Below are 25,473 nucleotides of genomic sequence, written 5' to 3'. Positions count from 1 at the left end.
AAATCTGTATCTTACAAGCTGTGTAACCCTAATTTATTTATTTACTCTAAGTCTCATTTGTTGATATTGAAAAACTAGGAAAAATCCTTGTTTTCACTTGATTACCACATCCCACAGATACAAAAATATAATCATATAATTCCCTTCAAACATTCCCATTTGTTATGACCATTGTGTGTTTTATTACATGGAATGTCACAATCTCACAAAAATAAAAATAATAATAAATAAAAGCTTTGTAATTTTTTTATTCTTTTTGATATGTTCTCACCATCCCTCCCTTTTGCTCTGGGATCAAATACCATTGATTTCTGTTCTAATATCTCTCCCAGCCATATCGATCCTTCTGTTTACGTTATTCTAGTTTTAGTAGGTACCACTGAAGTGTTCTAATAAAGCTACTTTGTACATGTGAAACTGATTGATCTGCTTTGGTCAATAATGCAAGACTCTGGATTAAATATGGGCTTATGAAATGTATAAGAGCAACAATGAATGATCAGAGAATACAGTGCAGTAATTTGACCAGGGCAAGTCAATCCATCCTTCTGACTGTCACCTTTCTTCTCCATAGAGTGGATGTAATCCCTACCTAATCCAACAAGGAAATTATCAAGATGAATTAAAATTATGCATAAAGAATTTGAGCATCAAGTGCTATACACATAACAATATGCTATTAATATCATCCAAATAGTGCCGCAAATTTTTAACAATCCATCTACTTTATCTTAACTAATCTTTTTCTGATTAAAAGCTGTTTTTTTTTCTGTTGTTGTTTAGTCATTAAGTCGTGTCTGACTCTTTGCAACCCCATGGACTGTAGCTTGCCAGGTTACTCTGTCCAGGAAGAACATTGGAATGGGTTGCCATTTCCTTCTCCAAGTACATATCTATAATAACAGGATAGGGATCAGGGTATAATCTACACTCATGGAACAAGCAAAACTAATTGTCCTACATGAGAACTGAGCTGGAACACTGAGCTAGAACCAACTAGTCATACACAAGAACTAAAACAATATTCAATAATATCAACTTTCATAAGTAATATCTTTTTTCTCACTCCTTCTGAATACTAATTGATTTTTACTTCTATCTTTCATGGTTTCTCTTATATAAGGAAATAGAAATCATATTATAACAAGTCTTAATAATATAGCCAGGAATTCTTATTGTCTTATGCCTAAGTAAAATAAAATGAGAAACTCTTAATCCACCAGCTTCTCAGGTAGCTCAGTGGTAAAGAATCCACCTGCCAATGCAGGAGACACGGGGGATGTAGGTTCAATCCCTGAGTCAGGAAGATCCCCTGGAGTAGGAAATGGCTACCCACTCCAGTATTCTTGCCTAGAAAATCCCATGGACTGAGGAGCCTGGTGGGCTACAGTCCATGGGTCACATCAGACATGACTGAGCATGTACACATGCCTAATCCATAGGATAGCAAATTATAGTAAATTGGAGGTGGTGCATTCAACCCCCAGTAAAATAATAAACCTGTAGATTGTGAAAGTTACCTCTCTGTCCAAATAATGAGAGACTGTGGTGATCACACCCGTGCTGGGATGCACAGAAAACAGCCCAGGTGATCTTGGTGTCTGCTCCAAAATGCTGTACTTCAGGCGCGTGTGCATCGTGTCTGGTTCATCTCTGTCCGTGGCACAAACCACTCCCACTGTAGTACCTACATGTTTGTTTGTTTTAAGAAAAAAGGAGTCTTTACTTTCCAAAACTGCAAAATATGTTTAGGCGTAACTACACTTCTCAAAGTCTAACATTGATAGTGGAAACCTTATTTAAGTTGTATTTCTTACCAGCAATATTCCATCTTTACATAGTACTGGTGAAGATGACTTCAAATTTATAACATGAAATACTTTAATGCTAAGAATCAAGATTTACTTTGTCCACAGTTTAAACTATTTGAAAGTAAATTTACTAAAAAACATACAAATAGCATCCAAGAATAATTTCAACATGTATTCCCACATATTGAAATATGGAGAGATAACCATATCTCTAAAGTATATCAGATTTTTAAAAATCAAAGTTTTGGTTAATAATTAATCAAGGCTGACTTGGAATATAATTGGATAGATGATCATGTTGACCTTTCACATCTCAGTCTCTCCTTTCTATGATTTTCTTTTTGCTAATTCTTGAATTGCCTCATTCTTTCACCAGATTAGTATCCAAACCCCATTGCTGCCAGCCTTACTTAATCTTATTTCATACTATTTACTATTTAGGGAGAATTTAAGTCAACTGTTGCTTCAGTTGGAGCTACTGGTATTTTTCATCAGTATGGAAAGTAAGAATATTGCTCTGGTAAAGGATTTCAGGTATCAAAGAGGACATACATGCGGCATTTTAAAGTGTAAGAAGAGTGTTCCCATGAAATTATAATACATAGATCCACTTTGCCTAGCTGGCCTGTATGTGAGGCTGGCCTGAGGAATAATATATAGACACATACAATAATATACATTTATACATATATTCATTGAAATGTTATATTTGAGGAAATAAAAGCAAATAAAAGTATCAGTGCAAGGAAGTATTGATTTTAAATAATTTTGTCATTATATTTTTAAACGTTATATATGTGTATGTATTTGTGCTTAAACATACATATGTGTGTGTGTGTGTGTATATATATATATATATATATATATATATATATATACACATACATATATATATACGTAGCCTGCCAGGCTCCTCTGTCCATAGAATTCTCCAGGCAAGAATACTGGAATGGGTTGCCATTTCCTTCTCCAGTATGTATATAAATATAGATATAACTTTGTAGAGAATGTCCAAATACATATTTATAACAAAAAGATTTTTGCAGTGGATCAATATGAAGACATGAAGTAATAATCTTATTATAAGAAAATAAATGATCTTCTCATAAAAAACTATTTATAAGCTTTATAAGATATAAATTTTCTTTCTGCAATTTCACTTACAGGAAGACATAAACACTATTTTAATTCTCTGGATATAGAACACCTTTACTTATTACATAAAATCGTCCTAAAATCTTGACTTGGAAATTCTTTTCCACAAGTGCTATACTTCACTATTAGCTGAGCATCCTTTGCCCAAAGCATCTGTGTGTAAAATAAATTCAAGGAACACCGTTAGACTAATACAGTTTTAACTGGTCTGAACCTACTGGTGTGAGATGCTTAAAGCATCCTGGGTTAATCTGGGCATCAAAGTGTTTGTCCTCAATTTTTCTCTGTTACTATTAAAGAGAGAGAATGTTAGAGAAAGAATCTAAAACCAATCATCCCTCTTTGAAAATAGAAAAATGTAACAAAATCATAGACTTGAGAGGTTAAAAACATTTTAAATCATCTAACATAATTAAACTCATTCTATAGATCAGACAACTCAAAGGAACTTCAGTGAGTTCTCACAGTGAAATAATAACAGACCCTGAATCAAAAACTAGGCTTCCTAAACTCCAAACCAACTATTTTCATTTTTTTAATTGTACCATGTGAGTACTAAGGAGGTTAACATCTATGACACCAAATTACCAAAGCAAAACGTAAAAAGAAAGAGCAGCTGTAAGAATCCAATGAAAATGTAAATAACTATACTAGAAACATTAATAAGCAAGTTAGTAAAGTCCCCTTTATGGTTCAGCTCACTTCCTTTCAACTTTATTGCAAGAGGTAATTCTCTGCTGGCTCTACAATAAGGAATCTGCCTGCAGTGCAGGAGACACAGGAGACGTGGGTTCGATCCCTGAGTCAGGAAGATCCCCAAGGAGAAAATGGCAACCCCTTCCAGTATTTTTGCCTGCGGAATCCCATGAACAGAGGAGCCTGGCGGGCTACAGTCCAAAGAATCACAGAGTTGAACACAACCAAGCAACAACAAATACGTGAACAATTTTTCACATTTCAAGTCTAGAAGACATCAAGAATGCCACATTTAAGGGCGAACTAAAGTGAAACACTATGGTTTTTCCTCATGTGAGAGCAAGCGTTTAGGATGGAGAACATGCGATGCAAGTTTCTTTAAAGTTATTTCAGTATTCATTCTAAATTGGGAGTAGTAAAACAGTACTTTAAAGAGAAAAGATAAATAAGATTTATTTATTAAATAAATTGTGTACTCAGTGGATGCCATTCAACACCTTCCTACATAAAACCTAATTAAAATATCTACACTGATTTTAGTTTTATTAGAGTCTACACTGCATATCCTCCCTTGGAGCTGGGGATAATGATAAACCCACATAATAATAAAATGAAATGAAGTACAAAAGCAAAATATGGTACAAAGCTTGAATAACTGTTATCTGCCTTTATAACTCATTGGTATACTGGCAACACCACAAACTCCTATGTTGCTGTTGTTTAGTCGCTGTCATTTCCAACTCTTTTGCAATCCCGTGGCTCTCTGTCTATGAGACTTTCCTGGTAAGAATCCTGGAATGGGGTGCCATTTCCTTCTCCAGGGCATCTTCCTGACCCAGGGATCAAACTCACATCTTCTGCTTGGCAGGTGGATTCAGTACCACTGAGCAACCTAGGAAGCCTATAATATCAAACTCCTATAATACCTTGTAAACTACACATTGATTGAATCTGATGGCATTATATGTATCCAATGAGCCCAATGTCATCTGGCATTGAGTAAAATCTCAATCTCTCAAACAATGCATATAAACATTTAATACAGCATATTTTGCTCTTCAGTGTTGTCTCACCAACTCTACTGCTTTCCAGAACTTCAAAATTATAAACTGCTTCTGTGAAAATAGGATGGTTGTCATTTTCGTCCTCCACTCTGATGGGCAGTGGGAGAGGGAAGTCTGCTGAATATCCGTCTGCAGTTGACGCGTAGGCAATCAGCTGTAAAACAGTGAAAGCCAAACTGAACAGTCCATTTTGAAAGATTCCAGCAAGAAAGAATTCTATGCTTTATCTAATACCTTCTCTGCAAATCTTTTCAGTAATAAATCTTTCCAAAAATTTAATACTTCTTTAGTTATCAGAGCATTGAAGGTAGAAAGACTATAACTATTAATATTATAGTTCAAAGTATTCAGTGTTTGGTAGAAGTGGCTACACTTCAAATAAAACCTAGGTCAGAATACAGAGTGTCAGAGAATACTCAGGCCATTAGACTAAGGAATTAAATGTGAATATAGCAGGGTGGATTATAGTCTTTATTCTCCCCATAATCATAAAATCATAAATAGGGAGAAACAAGTCACTTCACTGCAGTGGGAAAAATCCGAACTACATCATCTAAATAAAGCAAAGATTACCAAATTTTGTCACTACTAAGCCCCTTTATTATTTTACCTCATAGATCACATATTTGTAAGAGGTTTCCTCATAAAACTGCTGCATTTACTTCTGCGTTACTGGTTAACCAAAAGCAGTGTAAAGTCAAATAGAACATATTTCTCTTCAGCATGTGATTATAACACTGAGTTGAAAATTTTCCAGCCAAAAGCAAAGTGTCACGTGGTGACCATCAGTCATGTTTTACTTACCCAGCATCTCTTCCTTTTTCTTTTAGGAAGAGAAGCCCTCTTTTTTATGGAGAATCAGCTCCCCTGAACCACAGGAATAATTACATAACCCCAGAGCATTTATTATATCATGCTGAAAATTGTCTGAATTATTACACTGAAAATTAAGTGACTTATTCCCCATTGATGTAAGGAAATGGCATCCCACTCCAGTGCTCTTGCCTGGAGAATCCCAGGGATGGGGGAGCCTGGTGGGCTTCTGTCTATGGGGTCGCACACAGTCGGACAAGACTGAAGCGACTTAGCTGCAGCAGCAGCAGCATCCTTACCAGTATACTGACTTATCGTGCCTTGTTTGGGCTTGATCTCCCACTTTTGCTACATTATGTAGTTCTCAGATATCATCAGATAGTCATACATGCTGAAGAAAGACCAAGAAAGAAAGGGGGAAAAAAAAAAAAGGAGCAAAAGAGGGACATTGGAAGACAACTCTTCCAATCAACTGTGGCCATGTCCTAGAGAGAGGAGAAAGGACCATGACCAGAGAGAGAAGGAAAACCTCAGAAACAAAACCAACTTTTGGAAATTTGCTGGAATTTGCATCCAAATGCAATTAAATTTCTTGGCTTCACTTTAGGCTTACCTAACAGAAGTTGAGATAAAGAGCAGACCAAGCATTCCAAAATATTATACAATCTATTTCCTTCGTCTTTAAGATGCCCTCAGAAAAGACAGTGCAGAAGACAGGAAAGAGTAGATGGAGTATCAGAAGAAACATAGTTTAATCACTTAAAAGTCATGTGTATTGATAAAGCTCCTACATCAAAAACGTCATATTCTTCACGATCCACAGGCTGGGTACAATACAGATTTCCAGTGTCTCTTTCTATGAAAAACAAATTTAAAGGTTCCTTGTCAACTCCACGCCCACTTATTGAATAGAAGATGGTATAGTTCTGTGCAGCATCAGATTGAACCTAAAAGGAAAAAGCACATGTAAAAAATTTTTCATTAAAATGCTGTTTTTTAAATACAACTTATATGTTTACATTGTTTATTAAAGAGATTATTTTAAGAATAATCACCTTTGTCACTTCATCAACCTGCAAAATGGTAACAAACTATGATAATTTGGCAAAAGATTTTTTAAAAGCTCCCAAATTTAATGAAGACAATGTTCAACATAAATAGTAACCAAAGAAAACCTAATTGAAAGCAAAAAGGCATAGGTTCCCATCTAGTGATTTGGCAAAGGTAGAAAAAAACAATACTACCCATTGTGGGCAGGGATGAGGCAAACAGGGACTCTCATATCCTGATGAAAGGAACGTCAATTGGAATGTTTCTTAGGGAGATGAATTAACAAAACTGAAAAGAATGACAATAAACAGAGAAGACTCTTCTTGGCAGAGGCAACAGGAAGTGCAAAGTGATCAGACCAGAGCTATGTCTGGAGTGTTCAAGGAAGGCATTGTGTTTGGAGTAGAGAGGACTAAGGGAAAAGAAAGTCGTAGATGACGATGAATGCAGTAACAGGGCAATGGCTTATAAGAGATTCCAAGGATGTTGGCTTCTTCTTGGAGTCAGACTGAGAGCCATTGGAGAATTTAAATAATAGTAATATCCAATTTCTGGAGTTCTGGTAGCTCAGTGGTAAAGAATCCCCTGCCAATGCAGGAGATGTGAGTTCCATCCCTGGGTCAGGAAGATTCCCTGGAGAAGAAAATGGCAACCCACTCCAGTATTCTTGCCTGGGAAATCTCATCTCATGGGCAGAGAAAGCTGCAAGGTGACAGTCCATGGCATCTCACAGAGTCGGACATGACTAAGCGACTAAACAACAATATCCAATTTATATTTTATTTTTTTATTTTATTTTATTTAACTTTACAATATTGTATTGGTTTTGTCACCAATTTATATTTTAATTCTTGCTGTTCTGTTAAGATTAGACTTGGGTGAGAAGTAAGGGAAGAAACAGGAAGGCCATTTAAAAGTTACTGCTTAAAAAAAAGTTACTGTAAGAATTCAGGAGAGAGAATTGTTTGTTAGACTAGCATGGCAGCAGCAGCAGTTGTGAAAAGCAGTTAGATTCTGGATCGAATTTGACGATGCAGCCAACAGGATTTGACAATGGATTGGCTGTGTGGTGTGAAGACTGAAGTCAGGGATGTCACTAAGTCAGAGGAAGCTAGTATTCCCCGATGTCTATTCTGCCCCTCTTCCTTAATGTTAGAACTTACAGCTGAACATAAGATGGTCCAGAAGAAAGATTTTTCTATCTCCCTTGCAATTAGGTATGATCATGCAAAAAGGGATCAATGGGATTTAGCAAAAAAAAAAATAATATTGGGCTAGCCAAAAATGTTTGTTAGGGTTTTCCGTAACATCTCATGGAAAACCTCAAATGAACTTTTGGCCAACCCAACACAGGTGAGATTCAGACTGTGCTCTAGAAAAGTGGAGGTGTGTGTTCCGTCATTTGGACACAAGGATGAGCCATCTTGAACCTGAGAAGATGGCCAAGCTTAAAAAGGAAGAAGCCTGGGTCCCCGGCAATTTCTCAAATTAGAATCTCTGTACTGGATCACACTTTGACATGAAATGACTAAATCTCTGTCATACTTTATCCCCTATAATTTAAGATTGTAGTAAAACACAGCTAGATTCTTATCCTATAATAATAAAGGAATTACAATTTTAATTGTAAAGAATGGTTGGATATGGTAAATAGGGGCTCAACATCTATTTCATCTGGAGAAGGATATGGCAACCCACTCCAGTATTCTTGCCTGGAAAATCCCATGGACAGAGGAGCCTACCTGGCTACAGTCCATGGGTCGCACAGAGTGGGACACAACTGAAGCGACTTGGCACAAACGCAGCAAATTCCTATTGATTCCTTAAAGAGAAGTATGCTCTCCACAATAAAACCTTACCAAACAGACTCTTCTGTGGTAACAACTGAAAGGATGGAGCCGCCATTGAGATGGGAGGACATTTTTTATAAGAAAATCCAAATGTTTGATTTTTATATGCAAGGTTTGATGTGTCTACTTAACTTCCAGGTGGATATCTTAATTAGGCATTTTGGGCTAGAGATAATGAAGTTTTAAGTTTCCAGTGTATAAAAAGTACTTAAAGCAATGAAGCTGGATGAGATCACCAAGAACATGAATATAAATAAACACAAGACAAGGTTCATAGATGAGCTCTCCAAAGTTTAAGACTGAGGGGTTGGGCTGGTGGGGAATAGGGCGAAGTGGGAGTGAGGATGAACCAGCAAGATATACTAAGAAGGAGTGGCCAGCGAAGAAGGTGGAAAACTGGGTGAATGTTGTCCTGGATGAAGAAAAGGAGAGGTCGGCTAAGTCAAATGGACACACACATCAGGGAAATGAGGACTGAGAGGTGGTGACCAGTTTAACAGTACTAAGGCCGTATTTACCTCTCATCAGTACAACTTTGGTAATCAGAAATCAATTTCTTAATAGGCCTCATCAGTGCTTAAAGTACAATTACCTAAAAGAAGAAACAAAGGGACAGCACTGGGTAGAATTTCCCATAAGTGAGAAAGACACGGGAAGCATAGTTAAAATCGTAAATAAGTAGGACCCAGGGGGGCACCATTAGCATTAAACATTGACCGGAGTAATGGAAATTTAAAGGAAAAACACAAGCTCCATGCCATAGCTCGGCCTCAGTCATTATTTTCATTGCATACTTATTATTTTCATTTATGAAAAGTAAATCTGACCCTGCTTTAAAAAGACTTGTTTTTCGGAAGAAGTTAAACTACCCAGCAGAGCACAAATGGCCCATTCCATTTGGACCCTATCTGTCTTTCTGCCCTGTCTCCCTGTTCCACTCCCATCATACACAAGAAGACTAAGCTCTTGAGAGCTCCTATGAGGAACCATGCTTGGTTTCACCTCTGTCCCTCTTTCTCCTTCTGCAACAATTTACCTGCATGACACTCTCCCATCCTTCAGCACTGAGCTTAGTTGCCTCCCCCTCTAAGTCTTCTTTTTGTTTTTTACCACCTGTCATCTCAGGACATGGTACTCACCCCATGAATTCTCCAATCCATTCCCATCTCAGCGCTTATCACTTAATGTTACAATCATTTGCCTACTTCTATCTTCCTCACTAGATTAATAAACTACATGAGAGCAAGTTTTAGTCACTCAGTCATATACAACTCTTTGCGACCCCATGAACTGTAGCCCTCCAGGCTCCTCTGTCCATGGGATTCTCCATGCAAGGATACTGGAGTAGGTAGCCATTCCCTTCTCCAAGGGATCTCCCTGACCCATGGATCAAACCCACGTCTCCTACACTGCAGACTGATTCTTTACTGTCTGAGCCACCAGGGAAGGTCATGAGGGCAAAGGCCATGCCATGCTAAGTCACTTCAGTTGTGTCCAATTCTGTGTGACCCTATGGACTGTAGCCCACCAGGCTCCTCTGTCCATGGGATTCTCCAGGCAAGAATACTAGAATGGGTTGTCAAGCCCTTCTCCAAGGGATCTTCCCAACCCAAGGATCAAACCCATATCTCTTAACTCTCCTGCATTGGCAGGCAGTTTCTTTACTTCTAGCACCACCTGGGAAGCCCAAATGACTAAATGTATTTCTAGCTTAAGTACTTAGAGCAGTTCTTTCAACAGGACAGAATAGGTGCTCAATAGCCAGCTGCTAAATGAATGAATTAACTAATAAAGATCATTTAATGGCTATAGGGGAGAAGGCAATGGCACCCCACTCCAGTACTCTTGCCTGGAAAATCCCATGGACGGAGGAGCCTGGTAGGCTGCAGTCCATGGGGTCGCGAAGAGTCGGACACGACTGAGCGACTTCACTTTCCCTTTTCACTTTCCTGCATTGGAGAAGGAAATGGCAACCCACTCCAGTGTTCTTGCCTGGAGAATCCCAGGGACGGGGGAGCCTGGTGGGCTGCCGTCTATGGGGTCGCACAGAGTCGGACACGACTGAAGCGACTTAGCAGCAGCAGCAGCAATGGCTATAGAGTCTGTACTATATTATAATTATTAGTTTTTAGCAATGTTCTAGTTTTTCTCATTATTAATTTTTTAGTGATTTTACTCTTCATGAATATCTTCAAATCTGTTGATTTTTAAATGTTTAAAGAATTATTAAAACCTGAACAAAACAGACTCTTGGAACTAAAGCAATCCCAGTCAGAAGGAATGGAAAACCTACCTGTTGAAGGAACAAGGGGAAAGGTCCCAGGGAATTCTCCTGCATCGAGCAGGGAATAGGCGCCCATCTCCTTTTGGAACGCCTGAGAACAGTTTCTTTAGTGTGTCTTTTCCTCAATACCTGAATCGAGAGAAAGACAAATAACAATTTTAAACAAAAAGCATCACAGCCTACTTCATTGTAAAACAGTAGATGGACCAGTCTCCAGTATGTCAATGCTGAACCTAAAGACCAGATAATACGGTCTTCTCTGAATTAGGTTAAAAAAATGTAACCAGACTTTAAAGACTTCATGAACCAAAGAATTTCACTTTGTATACATTTCTATATTAATCCTGACCAAACTTTCAGATTAGGAAAATCATCACTGTACTTTCAGTTCTTTCTGTTCTGTCCCAAAATGAAACAAAGAATACATCCTCTTTCTAACAAGCTATAGACAGCTCTTGTTCTTTCTGCTAAAACCTCATACTCCCAGGTGAACCAGAGTGAGATCATGCATTTTCTTCATTGCCTGAACACTCTAACTCCACTGTCCAATAAGGAAGCCACAAGCCACATGTGACCATTTAAGTTAATTAGAATTAAGTAAAACATATATTCCATCCTTCAGTTACACTAGTCACATGATAATTGTCAGGAGTCATTAATTAATTAATGTTGGGTGACCATATCACACAGTGCAGATTATAGAACATTCCCATCATTGTTGAAAGTTCTATTGGAGTTTTTAGTGATTTCCATTTCATTTCATGGTATAGTAAGGAAGATGTGGTATTTCCTGAGAATTACTTAATGATACATTAAGCAATTATTAAAGTGCTAAGCAGAAATTTATTCATTTAAGTGACTTTTTCATTAATATAATACACTTCACACTGATTAGTTGTAATTCACTACGGCCTTCCTCTTGATGTAGAATCTAGAACTACAGTGAATAATCACTGGTTGATGGCTAATACGGTTCAGACACATACATACTACAGGATCTCCATCCTATTTTAACATCAGAATGACTGTGGCACTTGAAATCAGCCCCTTATTCACTGGGAACTACTGCATTTGATTTAAAATGCACCTATTGACTCTGGGTGAGGGGTAACTGAGCAGTAGTAACAGAGGTAACAAAAGGGATTGACTCATGTCCTTAAGCAACTGTGGATAGATTGTTTACACTAATAAAAAATTACCAATGCTACAACAGAGGGATTACCACACTGACACAGGCAGGCAAAAGCAAGTAGACTTTGGAGGTGGAAGAAGCCTTCACAGAGAGGTGCCATTAGATCTAATAAAGCCAGATCCAAAGTCAATGTCTAACCAATGTCGAGAGGGGAAGAGGAGGGAGAAAAGAAGACAGGGAGGAAGGAAAAGCAAACAGAAAGGGGAAAAAGAAGAGGAAAATAAATCTTATTTATCCTTTTCTTTGCAATTTTTAATGAGAGCATTTAAATGAGAAGAAAAACACGCCTGAAAGTATCAATGGACTTTGAATACCTTCTTCTGATATTCCAGGAGCACAAGAATCTCTTTCTGTGTCTGTTTCTTTGTGTCAGAGAGCCGTATGGTAAAAGATCTTTTCTCATCAGGCAACACAACAGCGTGGGCTGTGTATACTGATCCATCTTCTAGAACTCTGAAATCAGGATCACTGGACTGGATGTGGTCTACAGATCCAAGGCACTCTTTCAAATTAACTGCAAGTAAGAATTTTCAAAAGTAAGAAACACATGCAAAAAAGGGGGGAAAAATGTTCTAATAATGTATACAATCTTCTTCAAAACCCTGAAGTGGAATGAAATGAACCAATCAGTCTGCATTTAGCAAATATCTTAGCCAGCCTCTTTACACGTATTTTTTAAAAGTGATCATTCTTCTTCTATTAAAAATGATAATTCTGGATTGCAAATTTGTTTAAAAAAGGTACTTAAAACTTTTATATTCTTCTAAAAGGCTTATGAAAATGATCTTCCTATTGAAGACAGATGCATGTTGCAATCAGGACAAAGCTGAACTACACACCCACACACACACACACACCTGGATAAACAAACAGAAGAGTTTTTCTTAACAATATAGTAAGTCTTCTAAAATACACCTGTCTTCAGCCAGAAATTATACACATGAACCCAAAGAGTGACAGAGTATATGAGTTTGGCAAATAGTCAAATAAGAAAAATCTTTAAATTCTTCTTGCCCCACCCCAACCTCACTAACTCCCCTGGGGACCACAGTTCTCTTTGCGTTGCTGTTCCTTTCTTTCTGGGGCTTCCTATTGCAATTCTGAAATTCTTCTTTCGCTGGGAATCTTCCCAAGTGCAAAGTTATAAAATACAAGTCTCATACCAGTGTTTCAATATTATATCTAAAAGTGTCAAATGCATCCCATTCTTCCACTTATCTGCCTTTACAGAAACCAAACTGATAGCCTAATACCCACCTAAGTAATATCCTCTCAAAGAATTCATATGTTACCCATGTGTAGTGTTTTTACTTTAATTCAAATCTGTCACAGAGGGAAACGTTAAGTCAAAAAAAAAAAAAAAAAAGAAAACTAAACATCTTTAAAAGTGATGATATATTTCCCTTCTGTTCACATTTTTACCAGAGTGATAACCTCTGGTCCATTTCCCTAGAAGAACATCCCCAACCTTTCTTTACATCCTTGCTTTTCTTCCTTCCCAGGAATGGGACACTTTTTGAAAAAGTAAATTTGGTATCTCTGGGACAAGCTGTATCTCTCAACAAAATCATGATATTTTCCTCCAATATTTCCTGTACCATGGAGAAATTCCATTTGAACAGAGCTGCCTGGGTGTTGGGAAAGTTTGAGGTTCCCCAACTTCTCATTGGGCAAATGACTGATTAAACCCAATTTTGAAAGGAACAGCATACCGTGTGATATATCCCACTGCAGCCATAGCATTGATAAAAATTCTGCTCCGACTCTCTGAGCTCCTTACCTATGTCTCTCAAATGCTTGGAATCCTGGAGTAATGATAGGGCTACATTCTACATATAATTATTTACATAATTTTTACCGTTAAAACATAAATGACCACAAAAGCATGGATTAGAACATTTGCCTTAGAATCGATGACAGAATTCTATAGAGTTATAAAGAACAGAACATATATTTTAACATATCTTGAATTATATCTAATTATATATACGTTCGGAGAAGGCAATGGCACCCAACTCCAGCACTCTTGCCTGGAAAATCCCATGGACGGAGGAGCCTGGTGGGCCACAGTCCATGGGGTCACTAAGAGTCAGACATGACTGAGCGACTTCCCTTTCACTTTTCACTTTCATGCATTGGAGAAGGAAATGGCAACCCACTCCAGTGTTCTTGCCTAGAAAATCCCAGGGACAGGGGAGCCTGGTGGGCTGCAGTCTATGGGGTCGCACAGAGTCGGACACAACTGAAGCGACTTAGCAGCAGCAGCAGCAGCATATATATATTCAGGCTAATTCCAAAAGCAAGCATTGGATAATATGCTCTTTCCAGCATAAGTAAATTACATTTCTGTTTTAAAAACATTGTTTTGAAAGTGCTCACCTCTGCCAATCATTTTGCCTGCCTCTAGTTTGGAAGGTATATTAAATATCTCCTTTTTGCAGGCTTCACAAGCAAAACTGAAGACCTAAGGGAAAAAATGGTCACATTAATACAGTATAGAATAGAGAACAAAGTTTTAGATATGCAAAATAAATAAGTCCTAGAGATCCACTGTATAGCATAGTGCCTACAGTTAACAATACTGTATTGTATACTAAAAGTTTTGCTAAGAGGATAAAACCTAAGTGTTCTTACCGAAATAAAACAATAACAATAAGTGAAGAAGGCAAGAGAAAACTTGGAGGTAATGGATATGCTTATGGCATAGAGCCTGATGATCTTGCAGCTACATACTTATCACCAAGCTCATCAAGTGGTGTGCTTTGATATGCATGGCTTTTTCTGTGTCCATTTCACCTCAGTAAAGTAGGGGTTTTTTTTTTAAAGAATTAAGAACAAAGCATATGATCATCTCAATAGGTGCAAGCAATTGACAAAATCCAACACTGATTTACAATTAAAATTTTCCAACAAACTAGGAATAGAAGAGAAGTTGCTCAACATGATAAAGAGCATCTAAGAAAAACATCATGATTAACAGAGAAAGACTGAATGCTTTCCTCTGACAGAAGGAACAAGACAATGATGCCTGCTCTCACCACTTCTATTCAACCTTGTACTGGCGCTTCTAGCTTCTAGCCAGGGCAGTTACACACACACACACACACACACACACACACACACACACACAATAAAAGGCATCCAGATTGGGAAAGAAGAAGCAAAATAGTTTCTATTTTCAAATAATATGATTTGTATTACACATAGAAAATCCTAAGGAATCCACTAAATGACTATCAAAAATAATAAATGGTTTCAGCAAGGTTGCAGAATACAAGGTTAACATACAAAAACTGATTGCATTCCTGTCCACTAGCAATGAAAAGAATCTGAAACCGAAAGCAAGCAAAGAATTTCATTTACAATGGAAAACCCATCTTCATAGGTCAAAACACATATTCCCAAAAGTCATCTGGCAGATTCAAGGCACTCCCTATCAAAATCCCAAATAGTTTTTTGTTTTTTTTTTTTTTTTTTTTGCAGAAATTGAAAATCAATCCTTGAGAAAATGCAGGGCACTGAAAGACCCAAATTAACTTGAAAAAGAACAAAGTTGAAAATTTTCCCAATTTCAAAACTTACTACAAAAATACAATAATCAAAGCAGAGCGGTACTAGCATAAGGATAAACATATAGATGAATGGAATAGAACTGAAATTCCATAAACAGGCCTTTATGTTGTAAAAAATACATTATTGGTCTGGTTTGCTTTTATTTATTTTAATATTTAAAATACATGATCATAAGAGAGATCAGACTTCTACTTTTTCTTCATACCATCTTAATAAAATGAGTTAGGGAGACTTCCAGTTTTTTTTCCTATTCTTTGAAGCAATTTATAAAAGGTAAAGGTTATCTGTTCCATATATTTATGGAAGAATTCACCTATCACACAGGTCTAGGCTTGATATGAGGGTGTGTGTAAGTGGAGACATTTGGCTTCTAATTCAGTGTCTTAGAAAGACACTTCAAAGTCTACTTAGAATTTGTACACCTCCTCAAATGTTGGCAATTTGTACCTTGTAGAAAATTGCCTATTTTGTCTCTTTTCAGATTAACTAGAATAATATATAAATATTATTATCTATTTTTTAAAACTTCTCTCCTCTCCATAAATGTGTCTGTTTTCATTCCTAATATTGTTTTACTATGCCTTTTCTATTTTTCTCTTGTGCAATTGTAGCAGGTTTGTCTGTACTTTCAAATAATAGTGTTTGGTTTTGTTAATCCTCTATATTGTTCATTTCATTTTTTTAAAAACTGTCCCTCTTAAGATATATTCTAACTACACTTGTATTTTAATAAAAAATAAAAGGAATGCTAGGGCACTTGCCTTAAAGTTATAGTTTACCTTAAAGTTACAAAGTCTTAGAAATAAAACATTACTATTATTTTCAAAGTTCCTATTTAACTCTCCCCAGTTGCATTTTCCTCCCTGATGGAGAGAACTCTCCAAATTCAAGTAAGCTCTAACGGATGATTTTTTTTTCTTGGTAAATCATTTACTTCCCCATTTCCACTTAATTGTATCCCATGTGTATGTACCCCTAAAGAAGACTGGTTCATTTTATCAATTTTAAGCTTTTACATATATATAGTCATATGCTAATTGTAAGCAACTTGATTTCTTTGCATGAATTATGTTGTGTAATTTATCCATGCTGAATATATAGCAGCAGGTCATTCATCTTTGTCTCTGTATAATAAACATCACTGAAATGATATACAATTAATTCAAGGTGAAAAGTATGCTATAAAGGAAAATGCTATTTTAATTCCTTTCAACGAGCCCTTTTAGCAAATGATATATTAACCACATCCAAGTACATACCATTTATAATATAGAATAGATAAAGTAGATGAGCAGACAGAAGTATCACCAACCAATACAGAAAGAGAATAGTTCCTTGAGGAGCAGAATACCGGCAAGGTTGGCAAAAATGGTGAAAAAAAATGAGTTTTGCCTGGCGTATATTAAATTTTATATTCCTGTGGGAAATCTAGTGGAAGCAGAATGGCTTCCCTGATGGCTCAGTGGTAAAGAATTCACCTGTAGTGCTGGAGACTCAGGAGATGCAGGTTCGATCCCTGGGTCAGGAAAATTCCCCCTAGAGGAAATGACAATCCACTCCAGTATTCTTGCCTAGAGAATCCCATGGACAGAGGAGCCTGGTGGGCTATAGCCCAAAGGATCACAAAGAGTCTGACATGACTGAGCACACACACACACATGGGAAATCTAAGGAGAAAGGTCCAGAAGACAGCTGGATAGATAGACCTATACTTAAGGGCAGCTCAAGGCCAGATATACAAATTGGGGAGTCAGCAGTAGCTGGAGAGTGGTTGAAATTATGGCACAAATTGGATTTCTGGGGAGAGAGTGAGTGAAAGTTGCTCAGTCATGTCTGACTCTGCAACGCCATGGACTATACAGTCCATGGAATTCTCCAGGCCAGAATACTGGAGTGGTTAGCCTTTCCCTTCTCCAGGGTATCTTCCCAACCCAGGGATCAAACACAGGTCTCCTGCATTGCAGGCAGATTCTTTACCAACTGAGCCACAAGGGAAACCCAAGAATACTGGAGTGGGTAGCCTATCCCCTCTCCAGGGGATCTTCCCAACCCAGGAATCCAACTGGGGTTTCCTGTATTGCAGGCTGATTTTTTTTTACCATCTGAGCTATCAGGGATGCCCTAATATAAGGGATGGATATTGCAAAGGATGATATTCACATATAAATTTCAGTTATGCTAAGTTTCCTGAAATATAAAGTCCAGGTTTGATGCAGGATACAGGATGCTTAGGGCTGGTGCACTGGGATGACCCAGAGGGATGGTATGGGGAGGGAGGTGGGAGGGGGGTTCAGGATTGGGAACACGTGTACACCCGTGGCAGATTCATGTTGATATATGGCAAAACCAATATAACATTGTAAAGTAATTAGCCTCTAATTAAAATAAATAAAAATTAAAAAAGAAAGAAAGAAAGAAATGTAATGCTATGTTAGTGAGACTTGGATATATTACTGAAAATAAAGTAGAAAAAAAAATAATAAAACCACCATTAGATGACAAACTTTTAAAGGTATTTTAAGAATAACTGGTGACTGCCCAATGAAAAATACAAGATACAAAAAAAAATTTGTTCATATTAATGAATTCTGGGTTGACTGAGTTATAAAAAGAATTCTTTTTAATGAGGAACCCTCTAGAACAACTTTAAATATCTAGTTGATAGAACCTGGAGTTGTAAGCAACTTTAAATTAAAATGTAACAAATTAAGTTTTTTAAAAAAAATGATAATATAAAGTATTGTCTATGCTAGTTTGGGAAAAACAAATTGCTTAGTTTCATTCCACAGTACTGTCCAAATTTAATTAATCGTATCATAGAAAGCTTATCATACAAATCATCAAATCCTCAAGGAACTGTCTAAGGCCAAGAGAGAATGAAAACTAACGGTGTACCTCCCAGTATTTCATTTTTATACTATTGCTCAATTTTAGAGTGAATGCACGAGGTACGCTTTCTAAAATGACACCATTCTCAACAGAGGAAAAAGAAGCCAAAGAATAAGAGTTTATAGAATATCTGAAAATAAAGGATATCTCCTTGAGCATAAAGATCACAGAATTTTCAATTCATTATTTCTCCTGTGGACACTGGCTGTCTCCAAGAGAGAAATCTTACCTTTCAAACTCTTACCACCTTGAATTGTTAAGATTTACCTTTATATAGTCTCAATGCTTTGATGAGTCTACTAAATTTCTTTCTATCCAAACTCCATAAGATGGGACCCTAAATGGGAAGTATAATTAGCCACAGGTCACCAGAGATACCATATATGGCATAGCAACTGTCACAGGGATTGCAAGAGGACCAAAAAATGTGCATGGCTTACACATATTTAGTGACTCAGAAAGTGCAGTAGAATATAGCTGTATCTCAGTATGAACACCAATAACAATAACCTTCTTTGAAGAAGGTAAATAAAGATGCACTGATATAAATAAATATAACTCTGACTTCCTAAGTACACAGTTTAGAAATAAGCTAGTTCGCCTCCTTTATTTGTCCTAAGCTTTTTTTTCCCACCAATGCAGAAGATAATAGAAAGTATTATACTCACTTTTATCTTAAAAAGGTGAATATGTCAACTGTTATCAAGAACAGCAATAACCAAAAAGTCTGGGAAAGGAGTCATATTATTCTCATTATTTAATGCTATAAATTCTGGGAAAAGACACAACGCACATAGGTTGTCAACACAGGTTGCAGGTAGAATTCCACATACTTCAAGGGGGGAAGTATGTTATAAAGGAAAATGCTATTTTAATTCCTTTTGAAGAGCCCTTTTAGCAAATGATAGATTAACCATGTCCAAGTACATACCATTTATAATACAGAATAGAAAATGTAATTCCCAAAGTGGATTTGATATGGCAAACAATATTAAATACACATGTAAAAGGATCTCATTACTTATAATAGAGGACAAGCCATCTGAGCAACTGAGCTAATGCGAATTAGTTTTCACCATTCCCATCAATTTGTGTTGCATTAAAAAGAGAAACATTTTAAGAGACACTCAGTTCTTTCAGTAGTAATAGGAAGATCCGACATGGTTCTTTTCTAAATTCTCCCTCTCCTTTCTTCCCTCCCCCCTCCCTTTCTTTGTATATGTGTAAGGAAACATGATTAGGATTTGCAGTTAATTGTAGCAGTTTAGGGCCTTCCATGGTGGCTCAGAAGGCAAAGAATCTATCTGCAATGCAGAGGACCTGGGTTCGATCCCTGGGTTGGGAAGATCCCCCGGAGAAGGGCAAGGCAACCCACTCCAGTATTCTTGCCTGGAGAATCCCCATGGACAGAGAAGCCTGGTGGGCTCCAGTTCCTGGGATCGAAGAGTCAGACACGACTGAGCCACTAAGCGCATTAAGTAGTGGTTTAGAGTACACACAAAGTATACTGAGGCTAGTAGGGTGGGACAGGGATGCAGATTCAGAAGAGAAAAGTGAAAAAGGGTAGATCCCACAAGCTATGGGGCGGTTGCATGGGAAAGTGAACACGTCAAAAGTTTCAGTTCGTGTGTTAAAGACCTGCTTTGAAGGGTTCTCACTTTAAACAAGGGATTGTCTTTGCGAGCGCCATTAAGGGTTCCATAAAATGAAAATTGCGTTTCCAAAATGCTATGCCCTTAAATATTAAACTGAAAAGTGGAAAGGTCTTAGGAGTCAAAGGAAATACAGACATAAGATGGTTAACAAGAATTCTCAGGACTTCCCTAGTGGTCCAGTGGTTAAGACTCCTCTTCCAATGCAGCCGGTGTGGGCTTCATCCCTGGTCAGGGGAGCCAAGATACCATTCAATCTAATCTTTAGGAAATTATCTTAAAAAATAATCCTAAACAAGAAAATCGTATACTAAAGCTGATGTTATCTGTATTTAGGTATACAGGCACCTTCTTGTCTTGCCACACCCCAACACCCGATCCACCACCCCCTGCCACCCAGACAGTTCCTCCAATTCCACGCCCTCCCCTCCAGCGAATACATGGGAAATCTTGGGAACTCGGCACCTCCACAGTTTCTTCTCTCTGTTCCCAAATTCCTTTCTCAGAGAAACCACAAAACACTAAATTCATGCTTTTAAACAGATTAGCTGGAAATGCTTTGAAATATATCAGAAAAGAACACACTCTGAGAGCAGTTCTCATGGGTAAAGTCATGTCATCAGCTCCTTTTTTTGGGAATAGCTGCCAGGCAGATCGACGTGCCCATTTATGCGATGCTTTGTCCATAAATATATCTTAGATCATAGCTACCAATCCTTTATTCATAACTCGATGATTCAAACAGAGGACAAAGCTTGCACCCACTCGCCCTGCTTGGGGGCAGAAGAGCACTAAGAATTCAACTAATCTGAGTCGACCGGCTCTCGAGCCAGGCTGGTCCCTCTCACCACCCGACCGCAAGCGCGAGGAAGGCGAGGGTCCTAGGCTCCTTTCCAGAGCACGCCTAGAACGCAGCTCAGCGGGATCACACCATCAGGGTTCCCCACTTTCTGCTTTGTGTCTCCCGAGTTCGAGAATCGTCCCAAACTTCCTCTCTGGGTGAATCTCATCTTGGGTCTCAGGTATCCCAAGCACAAAAGACCCCAGGCTGGGCTCTAGGCTTGTGCAATCCTCCTTGGACCCGGACAAAGTACCACCCAACCCCACACTCCTACTCCAACATTCCTCTCAGTCTGATTCTATCTGCTCTGCCCCACCCCACCCCACTCCCCCATCACACCACCGAACCCCAACATCCAACCCTAATTCAGCCGTCCACCCTCTGACGCCCCAGGTACACTCTGCCCCCGGCCGGGTGGCTCACGGGGGTGGACCACTCCAGTGAGCTACTGAATAGCCATCAAACGAGGCAAAACCTGGAAGCCGCTTTTCAGAGGTAACTCAATCCCGGGACCCAAGGACATCGCTCCAACCCCTTCACCCACCAATGTCCCCATCCCAAGGGACCCCGGAGTAACTCACTCCGTGTCCGATTCTTTGCAACAAACACCATGGACTGTAGCCCACAAGGCTCCTCTGTCCATGGAATTCTCCGGGCAAGAATGCTGGAGTGGGTTGCCATTGCCTTCTCCAGGGGATTTTCCCGACCCCGGGATAGATTCCCGGGTCTCCTGCATTGCAGGCAGATTCTTTATCCGTCTGAGCCACCAGTAACGCCCTGTAACTCACTCAGGGATCCTCAGAAACCTAACCAAACACTCTTCTTCCCTCTTTACCCAAACCCACCCCCACCACCATCACTAGGAGCCAAGAAAGGAGCGCGAACCCCAACCCGGGACCACTCGCGGCGGCGCAAAAGGGAGCTCAGCGAAGCCAGAGCCCAACCCCTGTTAAAACAATCGAATAAGTCCCAAATAAAAACCTCGGTCCGGGTGCGTCTCGCTAGGACGCTTTTCCTTTCCTCATCCCACCCAGCCCGAATTTGGCTCGTCAGTGCCCCGCAAGATTGAGCAGACGCGCGGACGTCCCCTTTCGGTCGTCTTCGCCCGCATCGGTCCCCCAGCAGGACCACAGCCCATCCACCATCACCCCCTGCTCCATCCCGACTCTGGGTAGGTCCCACCTCACCCGGGCTCCACTCACCACGAGGGTCAGGAGCAGCTGCCTACAGAGGGCTCCGCGCAGGGAGCTCCGGAGCCGGGGCGCAGCCATCGGGGCGCGGGCCCGGGAGGGGAGGATGCGGACACCGGGCGGGATGCAGGAGACCAGAGGCCGCCGAGGTGTAGGGGCGCCGCGGGTGCGCTGCTCTCGGCTGCTCGTTAAGTCGCCCGGGCCTCTTTCAGGCTTGTCTTGCCAGAGAGCGTGTTCGCTCCTGAGACGAGATTGGACTCTGGAGACGCCGAGCCGCCCCTCCTTGTTATTTCTCAAGTTTTATCACCGCGAGAGCCGCCGGGGGAGCTGCCCGAGCCTGCCCCTCGGCTTCTCGGCGGCCTGGCGGGGTGCTCGCTCTCGGGAAAGCGGTCCAGGCCACCCCCTCTCTGCCTGCTCTCCCACGCCCCGCACCCCGCGGCTGCCCCGCCTTCCGCCCAGACTCCTGGGGCGTCCTCCTTGCAGACGCCGCTCGGCTCATTCCCACTGCAGAACCCCAAACCGCCTTCAGGGATCCCTGCCCCAACACGGGCGCTCCTGGGTGCCAGGAACACTGTTGTCACTGAACCGGCGAATCCTCCCTCCAGCTTCTGATCAAACGCTGAGCGAAGTCTCCTAGTTAATGCAAAATATATGTATTCTTCCCAAACTTGACTCCCTCGATAGGATAAAGGACGGAGGAGAAATTATCGCCAGTGGCACGAATAATCTGACACTGGTTACATCAGAAATTGAAAGCAAATAAAGGAAATGCTGACATCTCACCATTTTCACGCACCCCAAATGTGAGGGATTAAGCTCAGAGCTTTCATGTACTGCCGATGGTGTGGCCTTATTTGAACCTTGTAAGAAAGAATTTGTTCTTCTTATATGAAACTATTGATTTGAGGAATTACCTGGTAATTGTACTAAGATGCAGTTTGTCGATTGGTGGTCAAAGAAAAATTCACCACACAAAAGCTTCTAGTCTAAAATGAGGCTTCCAGATTCAATATCATTTAACAAACGGTTCATCAGGGCCAAGAGTTGCACAGGCACTGGAGGAAAGGCAACAACCCAGATCCCGCCCAAAGCAATGCAAAGTCTAGAAGGGATTAAAGGTAATGATCATTGCCCAGTATGCTAAACCTTTTAATAAAGAGGTAGCTTATAACATTAGAGTATGCATGCCAAGTCGCTTCAGTCATGTCCAATTCTTTGCAACCCTATGGACTGTAGTCTGCCAAACTTCTCAACCCATGGAATTCTCCAGGCAAGAATACTGGAGTGGGTAGCCATTCCCTTCTCCTTTCTTGGGGATCTTCCCAACCCAGGGGTTGAACTGAGTCTCATGTCTCCTGCATTGGCAATCAAGTTCTTTACCACTAACACCACCTGAGAAGCACCCTAACATTAGGGCACATTCCTTTATTTCTCTCTAGACTGAGTATTATGTTCTCTAAGCCTCTACCTACTAGACTCAGGATGAACTCCCTCTTGGATATGTGTTGTTGCTTCTCAAAGTCTGTACACAAATTCCAAGGTCAGGATTCTCAGGCAGTGCAGATTATTCAGAGAAGGCACTGTGACCTTCATTCACCCCATGGTCACCCCCAATAGGCTATTTGTCTAAGTCGTGGGTTTTCCTAAAGTCCTGGGCTTTCCTGAACTACTAGGCCTAAGCTCTCAGGATGCAGACACTAAGCTCAGTTTCCTAGTCCTGTCTCTGAGGCATCCAAGGCTCCCATGCACTCAACAGAGACTTTGTCTCACCTCTGGAGGCCTCTGTATGGAGGAGCTCTTCCAGTCTCAGAGAAAGTTCTCCACACTTCACTCCAACTATTTTCATCTCCCATCCTCCAGACCTTCACCCTGACCATGACCTCAAGAGCGAGCCTCTCAAAGTGTTTTCTGGCCTCAGATAGACTTTAAAACATAAGCCTGGACCATAGCTCTCATCAGAAAGGAAATCTGCTAGCCCCTTGATTTTTAACCCTCAGCCTCCAGGGCTGAATAATGCTTGAGATAAGAACCAACAGAGAAAAGGGGAAGGGTAGGAGCATGTTTGGGGTTAAGGCTGTATAAATAACCCTAGCGGAACTCTGGAGAATCTTGTGAGGGCTTCCCACATCAAGGAAACAGAAAGAAGTTTCTTCAGAACCATGGATGGAAGAACTCCTGAGCTGGGAATTAGGTTAGAAAGATAGTCTCCTAACAAACCAGGCTGAGGAGTTGAATTTCATCCTGGATGAGATGGAGAGCCAGCCACTCAGTCTGTAAAATGATCACTTTGGGTGAGTTAAATGGGCTCACTAACTTCATTAATGAACCTCTTTCTGCCATTATATGGGTTTTCCTTGTTCAGTTGCTAAGTCATGTCCAACTCTGTAACCCCATGGACCGTAGCGCCCCAGGCTTCCTTGTCCTTCACTATCTCCTGCAGTTTGCTCAAACTCATGTCCATTGAGTCAGTGATGCCACCCAACCATCTCATCCTCTTACCTACTTCTCCTCCTGCCCTCAATCTTTCCCAGCATCAGTCTTTCAGTACTTCCAGCTTTGTCCACTAGAGTCTGACCTGATTCCTACTCTCTTCTATGTGACTAAAACCACAAGATAACTATCATATACTGTATAATTAAGCCGATTGTTAAACCTACTGATTATATGACAGCTACTCTGAGCTTCCACGGCTAGCTTCTACAAAATAAATGTTCTAGGGATTTATCCTAGAAATGCTCAAAGAAAGCATATGGGTGATATTTTCTATTTGTATTATAAAATTCTAGGTGCAATATGAACACCAAATAATTTCTATATGGAGTATTAGTAACTATCTTGGAATTTCCTGTTTTGCTAAGGCATATATCTGTCCATCATGTGTATATTAGCCTAGTCCCAATAAAAAGCAATGCATTTTTATAATTTAGAAGTGAGTCTTCATGGGCAGTTATGATTATAACATAACTATGACTTGAAGATAAATTGAAACTGCTTTTATTTTTCCTATGAAAATTATAATTGTAAATGAGATTATTGAAAATGTATTTAAAATATGAGCTTTGGTTTGAGTATGGTTAGAATCAGATGCCTTCTATAACAGCATTAATTTAAAATCATCATGAGACATTGCAAACCATAAAGAGTTATTCTGAAATATCTTTATTGCAATACTCTACCCCAAATTGCAAAGTTAGTTGGAAGTCACTACTAAAAGAATAATGTGCAAAAAATGGAAAAGAAATATTAGTTTTCCTTGTTATCTTCTTAATTTGAGGAGTGAGAGCAATAATTAAATAGATCAAAAATGGAAGGTGAGCTTATGCTAACGTATAAAATGTCAGAGATCTAGGTGAACTGTCAAATTTTTCAGTAGAAAGCAAATTTAAGATCATTAGGAAGAGTTCTCCATAGCT

At 39.5% G+C, this 25,473-nt stretch overlaps 1 protein-coding gene and 1 long non-coding RNA gene across 8 annotated transcripts in view; one reads left to right on the top strand and one right to left on the bottom strand.

Moving 5' to 3' along the window:
• The window catches only part of DSC3 (desmocollin 3), a 53,981-nt gene extending 30,940 nt beyond the window's left edge, over positions 1-23,041 (bottom strand). For 4 of the 7 annotated variants that reach the window (XM_055558968.1, XM_055558973.1, XM_055558972.1 and 1 more), the window contains exons 1-7: positions 22,073-22,321; positions 14,295-14,379; positions 12,230-12,429; positions 10,733-10,852; positions 6,331-6,486; positions 4,736-4,880; positions 1,521-1,687 (exon numbers count right to left, since the gene is read on the bottom strand). In XM_055558968.1, the coding sequence (XP_055414943.1) occupies positions 1,521-1,687; positions 4,736-4,880; positions 6,331-6,486; positions 10,733-10,852; positions 12,230-12,429; positions 14,295-14,379; positions 22,073-22,141 (942 nt within the window). In that variant the 5' untranslated portion in view covers positions 22,142-22,321. Of the gene's footprint in view, positions 1-1,520; positions 1,688-4,735; positions 4,881-6,330; positions 6,487-10,732; positions 10,853-12,229; positions 12,430-14,294; positions 14,380-22,072; positions 22,322-22,843; positions 22,882-22,974 lie in introns of those variants that run through there. The other 3 variants (XM_055558970.1, XM_055558969.1, XM_055558974.1) reach the window with 3 other exon arrangements.
• The window catches only part of LOC129635796 (uncharacterized), a 66,173-nt gene continuing 62,613 nt past the window's right edge, over positions 21,914-25,473 (top strand). The window contains exon 1 of the long non-coding RNA XR_008706464.1: positions 21,914-22,041. This is a non-coding gene — a long non-coding RNA (uncharacterized LOC129635796). The remainder of the gene's footprint in view (positions 22,042-25,473) is intronic.

This window comes from Bubalus kerabau, chromosome 21, assembly GCF_029407905.1.
Source record: "Bubalus kerabau isolate K-KA32 ecotype Philippines breed swamp buffalo chromosome 21, PCC_UOA_SB_1v2, whole genome shotgun sequence".
In the NCBI taxonomy this organism is placed as follows: domain Eukaryota; kingdom Metazoa; phylum Chordata; class Mammalia; order Artiodactyla; family Bovidae; genus Bubalus; species Bubalus kerabau.
The sequence above is the reverse complement of the archived record's forward strand: the minus strand, read 5'-3'. Positions and strand labels throughout refer to the sequence as shown.